The sequence below is a fragment of the Phaethon lepturus genome, unplaced genomic scaffold (assembly GCF_000687285.1).
Source record: "Phaethon lepturus isolate BGI_N335 unplaced genomic scaffold, ASM68728v1 scaffold38402, whole genome shotgun sequence".
In the NCBI taxonomy this organism is placed as follows: domain Eukaryota; kingdom Metazoa; phylum Chordata; class Aves; order Phaethontiformes; family Phaethontidae; genus Phaethon; species Phaethon lepturus.
This window is the reverse complement of record NW_010521926.1, coordinates 7,411-19,233: the sequence shown is the minus strand read 5'-3', so window position 1 is coordinate 19,233 and position 11,823 is coordinate 7,411. Positions and strand designations below refer to the sequence as shown.

General features: G+C 40.1%; 1 protein-coding gene across 1 annotated transcript; it reads right to left on the bottom strand.

The window, feature by feature from the left end:
- Positions 1 to 9,617, bottom strand: CACNB2 (calcium channel, voltage-dependent, beta 2 subunit). Its single transcript, XM_010281671.1, has 5 exons — positions 9,596 to 9,617; positions 7,925 to 8,076; positions 7,106 to 7,201; positions 5,591 to 5,776; positions 1 to 873 (listed from the first exon to the last, which is right to left on the bottom strand). The coding sequence occupies exons 1-5, from the start codon at positions 9,615 to 9,617 to the stop codon at positions 382 to 384; spliced, it is 948 nt and encodes a 315-aa protein (XP_010279973.1). The 3' UTR covers positions 1 to 381.
- Between the last annotated feature and the right edge of the window lie 2,206 nt (positions 9,618 to 11,823).

Genomic DNA, 11,823 nt, shown 5'->3' with positions numbered 1-11,823 from the left:
TAGGGTTTTTTTTATGTGCTGATTCTGGCTTGCCGAATACATGGGAAGTTATTAAACATCAAATGTACCTTGTCTTAAAAAACACTAACAACACCTTGATGGCAACAGATATTGTTCAAGTGGCAGCTACCAAAAAACAGCTTGAAAAATGGCATAGTACAACATCAGGAACCCTGCAGTTGTACTACGCTAATTCATATAGCACTAACCAAAAAAATAAGTATATGAATATTCTATTTCATGCTATTGCTATGCAAGCAACAGCAGTACAAATCGGCATACAGAAAGATACCATACGTTCTGCAGTGAAGAACCCAAAGATATTTTCAGGGGACATTGTTACAAGACTTCAGAGAAACACAAGACTGCCAGAGGCAAAAGTTACTGACGGATGTAAACATCCCTGTTCCATCCTCCTGTGTCGTTTCTTTTTTTCGATATCACTTCCCCATCCTTGTCACAATATTGGTCCCTTGATTTATGACGACTATGCTGTTTGTTGCATTCATTGTGGTCCTGCTCGCGGTCCCTCTCCTTTGAGCGATGCCTTGATTCTCTATGTCTGTGATCACTGCTCCCGTGGGACTCGTCTCTATGATTGTGATCCCTGTGAGAATCATAGTGGTCACCGTGCTCATGTGAGTAGTCCTCCTTTGGCTCTACGTAGGCCGAATCTCTGCTGTCTTGTGTTTCTGAGTCAAAAGTTTCTTGCCTAGAAAGGCCTCTAACACCACTGCGATGGTTGTGGTGCTGGCTTGAGGAAGAGCGATGCTGGGATTTCTTGATGGGTTCAACCCGTGCTTCCTCTTCGATTTGTGAACCGCTGCGTTCAGGGACTGAATGGTCATTCCTCTGGTCTCCTTGAGATCCCTGCTATCACAACCAGCAGTTAAGTTCACGTACATTCAAAAACTTTCCCCAATATCAAATTCGACTAGAAAGTATCATGAAAGCAATAAAACTTAAAGTACACAACAATCCACTTTGAATCTAAACTAGAAAAAAAATTAGAATTCAACTTTTACTGAAAATACAGTATTATAATACAAACAATTCCTTTCTCTCTCAGAATGGAGGGTGGCACTCCGGTTATTCTCTGACACTTTCTCATCTCCTGTGATGTTTCCGAGTATTCCAGTTAGCAATAATTGCCTACCACACTCCAGACAAAAAGAGAGTGCACAGAAGCAGGACAAACTGCAGAAAAATTAAAGAAGACATATCATGCCAGGAGAGGGCAGGTATCAGTTGGGAGTTTACAGATGCCTGCTTGGAAACAGCCATTGTAGGAAAGTGATTTTAGAGGAGGAGGATTCCAGCAGCAAACCAAAGTACAACACCTTGGCTCTTTTAGAGTAGCTTGCTTTTTTTTTTTTCTCCCCTTAAGAAAATGCATTTGAACTTGGTATGAACACCGTTTGTATTATGATACTAATAGTATCACTGACCTTCTGTTTTTCTCAGCAATAATTCAATTTCTTCATGGTAATGAAAGATTAAACTTTGACCTCATAATTTTAACAGCTGAAGAATACAGACCATTGCCAAGTAAAGCAGGAGGAGAGTGATACTATGACCTAAAGAATTTCTGAACACACCACCACTATTAAAAGAATGAAATGAAAATTACCAGGTAATATCAAACCTATTCTCCACCAGCATAATGCTTTGAAATCACTGCAAAATGAACAAGTGGCATTATTTAACTCATCTGGGGGTTTCATTACACAAACCTGCTTTTATTCCCAAACCACAGCCAAAGATTTTTCAAGCTTAATTGCAAAATTTTAAGAAAGTTTATGGTGAAATTGAATTTTCCTTCTCACGTGAGGTGAAGAACCTCAAGACAAAATCACCTCTACTGGCACAAAATTGAAGTAGGTTTTAACAAAGTTACAGAAGCATTTGTTTGTGACACTGTTCAGAATTTACCAGAGTTAGTCTAAAGTTTGCCCTTGTATGTTCAGCCTTGTCTAAAAATAAGGATTGCCTCCAGGGCAGCTCATGGACATGTCTTCTTTCAGTCTTTCTATGTTGTGGAAAAGAGGTAAGGGAAGGAGGAAATTTTGTCCTTCAGCTGCACATCCTTGTAAGGGGGTTTCCTAGCAACCCAAAAAGTAAGATGACAGAGATTTGGACAGGAACAAACCGATATTTTATCAGAAACTTATAAAAAGCAACATATTTCAAATCAGCAATTTGATAAATTTGACAAATCTTCATTTTCTACGACAACATTTTGTTCTGTAAACTTCCCAGCAAGCAGCTGGGTTGCTCCATGTGTTCCTGATTTGACACAGAAGCCGCGGTCGAATTTCTTTTTTGTTCTTGCTTTTATGATTCTCAGGATGATTCTGATTTGCCAGAAAAGGAATGTAGTAATTGTAAACATGGACAGATGTGTTCAAGGTGAACAGAAATGACTCAACAGTGGTGAATTATAAATGGATTCAAGAGAAAAGCTAAAGAGTCTGAAGCAATGCCTGCTTTGGATGTGTAAATACATTTTTATTAGTTCACAACCATGACTGTTTTTAAGGCACGTAAACTGGGTACACACATGAAACCCTTTAACTGTCATATGGTCAAATGTCAAATATATATATATTTTATATACATAATGTCACATATATATATAAATATGAGTAATAAAATCTGTCATTGCTGTGGTTGGAGAAGAAATGCAAAATTTGAACCTGTTTGGAACAGAGTAATACTTTTACAAACTCAGATGCATCTTCTCTGCTATGACGAGTACGTGTGGAGGAGCACAACCAATAAATTTAGAACCAATACCTGCAATTTCAGAAATAGTGTTAGGGCTACTGGGATTTATGGGCAAATTCATCGACAGTAACTTTCCCTATTTATATTACAGGGACACTCAGCAGGTAATGTTTGAAGCTGGATTAGGAACTGGCTTGTAGTTCATAACCAAATCAGGGCTCTGAATTGGATTAGATTCCACAGTCCAGGAATTTTATGGCCCAATCTCATGAGGTTTTTTGCCTAAAATGGAACAAGTTTGAGATAAGCTGATTTCATTATTCAGGCTGTAATTTCAAAGAAATAGGAGTCCTTGGAAAGAGGTTTAAGTAGTGCTGAAAGAGGAGAGAGAGAAGTCTGTGTCCACAGCGTCAGTCTGCCTTGCTCCCTATTTTCATGCAGTGGTCCCTAGTCGCCCACACCGTATGCGTATGCCAGTCTTCTTTTTGGAATTAGCCAACTATTTCCCTACGAGAGGAAACCTAAGAACAGTTGTCAGGACAGTTTGCTCCAAAGATCTCCATCAGATAGACAAGGAGGTGTATGGTCTTCACCGACTTCATTTCAAACAGTCCCAGGAGGCCTCACACCTTCAAGCACCTCATGCCATGCAATGCACACAGTCAGCATCACGATATAAAAACACCACTCTTGCAGTTGGCAACACAAATCTCTCATTCCAATGTACACCCGGGACTGAAAAACCAGGAAACCCAATTAAGTCTCATGGCCAAGGGGTGCTGCATTGGACCGAGGGGAGAAGGACTCAAATGCTTTGCAGGAAGATGTGGCCCCTCCAGGCCAAATGGCTGGTGGCATGGTTCTTCTCTGCAGAGCAGTCCACAAAAATGGCATAGACATAGACTTTAAATTCTCCAAATAGAGGGACAATGGTATTGAGAGAATGGGTTCAGCCACCATGAATAGAAAATAAACCCACTCTATTCCAAGATGGTGACAGGCTCAGGTTTGAGATGTCAGCTGAAAAGGTACCATAGGAAAATGAAACAAAAGGAACGTAAAAGTTCTATGTTCCTTAAGGGACCCCCGTTGCTTCACACTTTTGGGTTAGTAGACCTACAAACAAACTGTGAAACTGCAAACACATTCTCATTTTTAGTCCTTAAAATAAAAATACGTTAATTTGTAAAGAGATAGCACAACATTCGGAAAACTGTATTATAGCTCTGTGTAGTTCCTCCAGAGAATGTGGTTAATAATTAAAGTAAGTGAACTATAAATCCACACCCAAAGGCATTAAAAACAAAATCTTGAGCAAAATAATAAGTCTAGAAAGCAAGGAAAGTTTATCTAGCAAGTCTGCACACAACAATACAGAATTTCATACTCAGAAATTCTTCCAGCTCACAATTTTTTCAGGGTGTTTCAGCTCTGAGGACAGAAAAAAAAAAGGTAGAAATGAGCTATAGCTTACAGTCTCTTTTCCTGCAACTGCTTTTGAAAGCAACAGAAGGAGATATCCTGCAAGGTGGCTGAAGCAATTTTTTTTCTTAAAGAACAGAACTGTAAAGCCTGTGGTCTTCTAATGGGAAATAAATTCTTTGACACAAAAAATTGTTTTGCAAGACCATAAAAAGAGAAAGTAATCTTTTGCCATTTTGATTTGGGTGCACATTTTTTTTTTCTTTGATTTTCTAAGAGGAGGCATTTTTCTCAGCCGAAGTTACGAATTCTGACTGACATAGGTATGTAACTTATGCGCATATATGGAATGCAGGTGAAATTTAGATGGAGTAAGCCATTATCTGAGCTGGGACAGATGTATTTTAAACACCACTGGGATCTTCTTGGCCTCAAGGCATCACTCGCTGTTTATAATAAAGTAGCATCTTTAAAGACCTCATTTCATGCCATGCAACACATACAGAAAGGAGAGAATCTCCTTATGCTGAAAACCTTAATACAATTATACAAAGCAAAAGTTGAAGGAGAAAAAGAGAGAACACAATATGCCCGAAGTCAACAGGCAGGACAGTACGGAGGCGGGAATAAAGCCTGTTCTTCCCAGCTTGCTAGACAGTACCCTTGGTGTTCAGAACATGCTGCCTCTCAAGGTCTTTCTGCACAATGTGCAGTGGGGACTCGGGTTTTATGTAAGAGGAGTTTGGCTTGAAGCAAGTATGTACTTTTCACAGCAATGGCCAATGAATAAAAGAACAAAGGAAACACTGGAAGGGCCACTTTTGACCCTGAGACTTCACTAATTCAGTCAGTCATTTTCAACCTCTACAACTTTATAGCCTGTGGCAGGATAGGAACAGATTCCCTCCAACATTTGTGGATCTGCTCTGTACATAACCCAATTTGTCCTGCAGGGCCTCTAGGGCTGGGACTTGCCTATTAGCGGTAGGGTGCCCATCAGTCAGACAGTTACCAGAGGCTGTAACGTGCACAGGATTAGCCCACTTTTATTCCTCTGATTGGATTACATATGGCCCGCCATAAAAATGCTTGTGGCTGGTACACATATTACTGGCACAGTGGCGTCCTGGGCACAATGAAATCTCAAGTATCGCACTTCACATCTCTGTATGTTTTCAGTCAGGCTGGCTTAGTCCTTGCAATCAAAACCAGCCCCTAGTCAATATGTAAACACATGCTACTGTGAACAGAATAGCAATAACAATATTGTGCCTGTATTTGCCTTTTATACCGAAAATGGGTGAATGTCTACTGAAAAAGCTCTTACTCTATCAGCAACAGTAAGACATATTCAGCATATTCCAGTATCAGACTACCACTGTGCTTTGGAAGGGGAAGAAGTTTATAGAAAAAAAAAGAAGAAATGGCATAAAAACTGTACCTGTAAATTAATATTTGGACCTACGCTAATAGGAAGAGTGGCTGTTGCAAGTGTGCGAGTGAGAAGCTGGTTAGGAGGATTGCTGCTAGGTGGATGTGTGGCCTTCCAGTAGGCTTCCAGATAGTCAGCAAGGTGCTCACAAGCATCTTCAAGCTGGTTCTCATCAAGAATTACATCGAACATTTCCTGATAAAGGAAAGGTTTTAGTGAGAATAACCATCAGCTAAAGGGAGATCAGCTAGAGACATTCACCAAAAATGAACCACATTTCTAATACTTCTGTTAAGATATTTCACCTTTTTTGCATTTTTGTAGGGGGATGCAATTGATACAAAAGACAGCAATCATAACTAGCACTAGTGTTACGCTTGCCAAAGCAAGTCCTCATGACTTCCATTTAGTAATACACTAATGATAGTCAATGAAGATAGGAAGAGGTAGTTTGCATAAATCTTAAAACTCAAATATCCAGAAAGGTAGGTTAACTATTGAAGGTTTTAGCTATTGGAACAAAATGGAATGGCAAGAAAAGGGATTCACTCCCCATATCTAGAATAACTGAGAAAACTAAGACAAACTAAGACCAATAACTAATAACAGTTAAGAAACACAAGTAATACAGATCATCCAGTTCTCAAATGTCGTACAAATATTAGGCAAGAGATGAGTCACACAGTCTAATTTTAGGCATCTAAAGTTAGGAGGCAAGTTGCCTCTGGTCCCTCCCTGGTCAGGGAGACAGAACTCTTCCTGAAGGCAGCTTTGAGAGCCTACACAGCATTCTTCATTGACCTCTTGGGGACCTGAGGAGACTAGCCTCTTAACTGACAGGCTCGAACTTAAATGATGAAAACATCCCCCTCACTCAGCTCTGTAACTACAGCAAATGCCTGTATCTGCAACTGAACTGCACCTTCGTCTTCTGGTGTCTTACTCACACTCTTGACAGTTGACTACGCAAGTAGTAATGCTTGCCATGCTCAAAACACAGCTGGGGTCTCATCTTCTCCACTCTATAGGTGGAAGTTGAAAGAATTTGCTTCAGTGCACACCAACAGAACTGCAGAGCTCTCTGCAGTACTGCCACGCACCACCCCGCAGCTCTGCCAAAACCGTGTCCGAGAACGCCAGCAGTGACGGGCTGTGGTGACGTATGCCCAAGGGGAGCTACCCAAACCACCAGCCCAACCCTAAACTGCCAGAGATAAAACACAGTCACTAAGAGGGTTAGTTTTTTAAACCGGTAACCCCAAAAGAATTATCAAGTAAAGCAAATGCTCAGCTTGTTCAAGTGGTGACTGTATTCAGCACACATCCTAATAACTGCGTGTGGCTAGGACTGTTTTCTCCTGCACCCTTGTGCAGAGCCCAGAGACCTCAGGAAGAGTTCTGCAAAAAAGCAGTAGTGAAATATGGCCAGGAGAGGGCAAACATTCCCATAAATTACATAATCAACCTCCTGCTTGAAAAGAAAGGCACCTTTCAAAGATGAGACATAAATTAACAGTAACTCACAGGAGGACACTGTGCCAGTTTATCAGCTGCCACCATCTGAACATTAAGGTGTTTGGCCTGAGATTTCCCTCGAGATTTTATTAACCTCTGTAAAACCTGTGAAAAATAAGACATTAATAAAAGTGAGCAGGTTTGGACTTAATGTGCATATATAACCACTTAAAACGTTTAGATTTTTAACTCTCCACTTGAGCAGATCAAATTCTTCATGTGCTGGCTTCAGGAGAATTTCCCGTGCTGTTTACATCCAGAACAAGCTAATTTTCATTTAATTCCCAACATCTCCTTTCCTGTTAGGAGCACTAAAAAGTTCCCCTCCTATTTTCCTCTGCTGCTTCTGGTTTTGTTTGTTTCTAAGTTGAAATTCTTTAATTGCTTTCCTGAGTTCTCTTCCCATAATTTGTTCCTCTCTTTCAAACGCCTCTTCACAAGGTCTGTGCAGGTTTTTTCACAGAATGAAAGAGTACATTACCAGGAGATGTCACAGTTTACCAATCAGTCTGATATTCATTATGTGAAAATCTTTCTTTCGTTTCTGTATTATTTTGATTTAGCATTTACTTATGTGATTGATACTACAAGTGCAATCCAAATTTAAAAAACCACTGGAGCCACAGCATTTTTTCCAAAATGGGTTTGGTAACACGAAAAACACAAAAATACCTTCTTGATTAATAATATTTCACCATCCAAGGGGAAGCAATAACAATATTTAGCTCTGAACCTTAATGAGGACATGTTATCTGCATCTGAGACAAAAAAAAAAAGGAAGGGGGGGAGAAGTGTCTCGAACAGCATGAATATCAGTAAAATATTTACCTTAGGAGAAGAAATCTTTACGTATACTATAATTGGAGCCAGAGAGGTTTTGCTTAGTTGAGCTGGGTGGTTAATGGTATCAGCATCAAGCACTACCAACTGCAGCGTCCTTGCTAATTCAAAAATCCGTTCAATTTCACTCTGAACTTCAGCTGCAGGTAAGCAGAAAATTAGAGTTATAAGAAAATACATGAAAAGGCGATTAGTTTCAAGACGTGTAAAAACGTGGCAGACTGGTGCGTTGCTCCTCCTCAGGCTGGCAGGAATTGCTAGCCGTGCACGTCCCTGGCATGCTCGGGAAACGAAGGCAACGCTAACGAGAGCATTTTGCCCCCGGTTTGTTGCCCGTGCAGGCAGCACCACCTGCCTCTCACCTCCGCTGCTTCCTGCGATCCCAGCCTGGGGAGATACTTTCTTACAAGACTCCGGTCCATGTATGTAAGAAATAAAAAACAGGTAAGAACGCCTGCTGCATCACATGGTAATCTTACTGTGCCATTAATTTCCTACATGTAAGTAATTTCAGCTCAGACTTTAATCTTACGTAGTCATCAATTTGCTCAAACTGGAGTGCCCGAGACAGGCATTAAGATGTACTGAGGTGTCTATATTAGCAGAAGCTCCTGTTTTTCCACTTACTTCAAGTTATTAAAGCTCTGGAAAACAGAGTTTCCTTCAGAGACTGGCCTCCGTATTGTAGCATATTAAAATTTTGATTACTATCTGTAAAACATTTTTTTTTTTTTTAATAATTCAATAATCCAACTAATGCTATGGTATCCTCGTCACAAACCCAGGAGTTCTGGAAAGGTAATTTTCCCAGAAAAAAATCCTCTGGTAACTCATGCTCCCAGCTCCTCAGCGCTCTGCCTGATTGGCAGTAGTTTCCAGGGCAAACCTCTCCAAGACAGATGGACTGCATCCACTTTCACAAGTGATGTAGGAACTGTCTTCATTCCCAAATGAAACAAAACTAAATATTGTAATAACAAAATCATCCTTGAAATGCAATCACATTTTCCTGCTCCGATCTTGGCACAGGCTGACTTCACCGAGACATTACAAAAGTTGGGTGATTTGTACAAGTCTATAAAGAAAGTTAAGATTGTAACTCATACAGGTTTCCCTTTTAAAGGTCATGCACACTCCGTGAACCAAATACAGATTAGATACCTAGTCCATTCAAAGTACATTTTAGAAGATAGATAACCAACAGAAACTTAAATATCAACAAGAGGTACCAAAAATGTTCTTATTAGAGAGTTTCTTAAAATTACACTACCAGCATTTTATCTATTATGCTGGCACAAGCATTCCGTTTGCCTGAAAACACAGCCTGTCTGATCTGGCTAGAGAGAGTTTCCTATCGTGAACGGCCTCTTTCAAGAGGTGTGAAAAGATTCATTTTTGTTATCTTAGAACAGCAACTGAATAAATTAGGTACCATGATAATACTGAAAAATGTCCAAGAGAGAGCAAAGCATCCCAGCTAGTCTCCATTCAGCTCAAAGTCTTTCAGTTCCAAGTCAATAGGTGACTACTACCGTCATTTTATAAATGAAGCAACATCTTAAGTGGTCATCAGAAAATCTATATATGACCCTCACTACTGGAGGAGGTTGACCGTGTTTTGGATCTATTAGAGACCACCTCCCTCTGTTCTGTAGTTACCTCCAATTTTGACCATGTACATGCCAATCAGCCTTTTACAGCAGAGAACGCTGCGCGACGTGCACGGCGTGCTGGTATGGAAAGCACTGGTGCGTGCTTTCCTGCTTGTCGATAAAAGCACTGTGGCCCAGCTGCTGTCTCAATTAGGACCACATTCTTGAAGACAGAACTTCTGATGGTTCTTGGCACATTCAGGATTACATTTTCGGCAACTTCGTTACACAGAGGTATTGTGCAAATTGACCGAATACCGTTGTCTCGGTGATTCAGTAGATCGTCAACAGCCTAGCCCTAATTTAAGTCCAAATGACAACTAGAATAAACATATCGGAGATAATTTGTCATACTGTTCTGATGATGAGTTTGGATTGCTTTCCTGCAATTTCAAACCAGGCCCCACACTTCAGTCAGTGTAACTATAACAGTTAATGTATCATATTAAGACCATTCCAGGCTGCTAAAAACCCTTGTTCAAGACAATTTATAACCAGTAAAATCTGTCTTTTTGCCAGTGTATCATAATTTTGTCTGGGGAAGGAGTATTTGCTACACTGCTGGAAGCACTTTTCTGCCAGTATAGATTACATCTCTGTGAACTAGATTTCCTGCTATACTTTTTGAAACAACCCTTTGCCAGAGCAGAGTGACCCTCAGGGTATCTTCTATTGTGAAACATACCCAGGGCAATAATTGCAGGTAACTATGTTCCTATGAACAAATAGTTTCCACCCGAATCCGAAGACGGAGAGATACCTTTCCCATCAATTAAAAAGTATTTCAGTATTTATTTTTCTTAACTTGGATATAGCAGAAAAGTTCAAGGAAACACTGCATGTTTGATGAACCAATATGTTGTGTCTCTACCTCTCCAGTCAAGAATGGATGGAAAAAATTCCACAGAGATTGCCAAAGATGTCCTGATCTCCTGTCCCTTAGAGTACTTCTTCAGCTTCTGGAAAAGCCTGCGTTTTGCTTGAAATCTTCCTTGTATTCTAAGTTTTTACTACACATAAGACAGTTGCAATTACCTAAATAATAGCAGCTTCTCTTACTATATGACAAAGACTTTATCTACTGCTGCAGCTTTGTTTTTCATCTCTATTTAGCAACATCTCTCAAAAACCAAATTCTGTACCTGTAAAGATTCTTTCCCGGCAAGACACTCAACATGAATTTTCTCTCAGACTTTTGACCAAAGCAAGAAAAGAACCCTAAATGTCATGTGGGGATAGTAACACAAATGTCACTGGTAGTTAAAATAGGGAGCTGAGAACAATGACGTTGTGTTATCTTCAAAGTAGCACAGTAATAGCTTAGCAATCTTCCCACCTCCATGAATATCGTCTATTTATAATAATGTCCCTTCTGATGTACTGGAGAGGCATAACAGTCATGCTCTAACAATTAACTCCAATAAATTATATTTGCCAATCATAATGAGAGGCATAAACACAATTAGATCTACTGTGACAATCATCATGAAATGCTGGCAGCCCAGCTACAACACTCAAAACCAGAAATAAGCTATCACATTTTAAAGTGACCCTTACAATCTATCTGATAGAGCTTCCTTGGTCATCAGAAAGGGTACATACTTTAAATGACAGGAGCACTCAACTATTTAATCCTTACAATAGGGAGTCAACTCTAAGAATCTCCCAGCCAACTTCAAATATTGCACATTTGAACTTACTCTCATATAATAATTCCAAATATCCCTACTGTACCCTGAAATGAATCGAAATTCGGTGCAACGAGAGCACAAATTAATGGCTTATCCCACTATCAGGCAGACAAATATTCTTTACACCAGTTGGACCTTACAGGTAAATTTCAAGCAAAAAATTTTAACAGTTCATTACAATAATCTCACCTGAAGTAAAGGCAAAGACACAGCAACGCTGCATTGCATCTATGTCAATTCACAAATAACGAGATGAACTATGGTGGAATTTAGGGTCACTCACACGATGCCATCATGAGAGAACATTCTCTATTCTACACACTTGGGAGAAACACAACCCTCCTCCAAACCTGGGCAGAAAGCATCCGCAGCAGCCAGGAGTCACTGGGACACCCAATCTGACAGAGCAGTAGCTACATCAGCACTGTGTTTTAGGAAGGCCCTAACGAGATGGCAGTTTTGTGATGGGGATGCGATGCAAAATGGCCATGCTTCTGGCCTGCAAAGGCCAAATTAGAAACGACAAAATATTGCTTATAGGCAG

Bases quoted from the DNA above. Each gene is read 5' to 3' on its own strand.
- CACNB2 (XM_010281671.1), bottom strand. From the start codon at position 9,617: ATGTACATGGTCAAAATTGGAG. The intron at 8,077-9,595 runs GTAACTACAGAA...GCTTACCTGCAG, and splicing joins GTACATGGTCAAAATTGGAG to CTGAAGTTCAGAGTGAAATT. The intron at 874-5,590 runs GTACAGTTTTTA...TGGTTGTGATAG, and splicing joins GTCCAAATATTAATTTACAG to CAGGGATCTCAAGGAGACCA.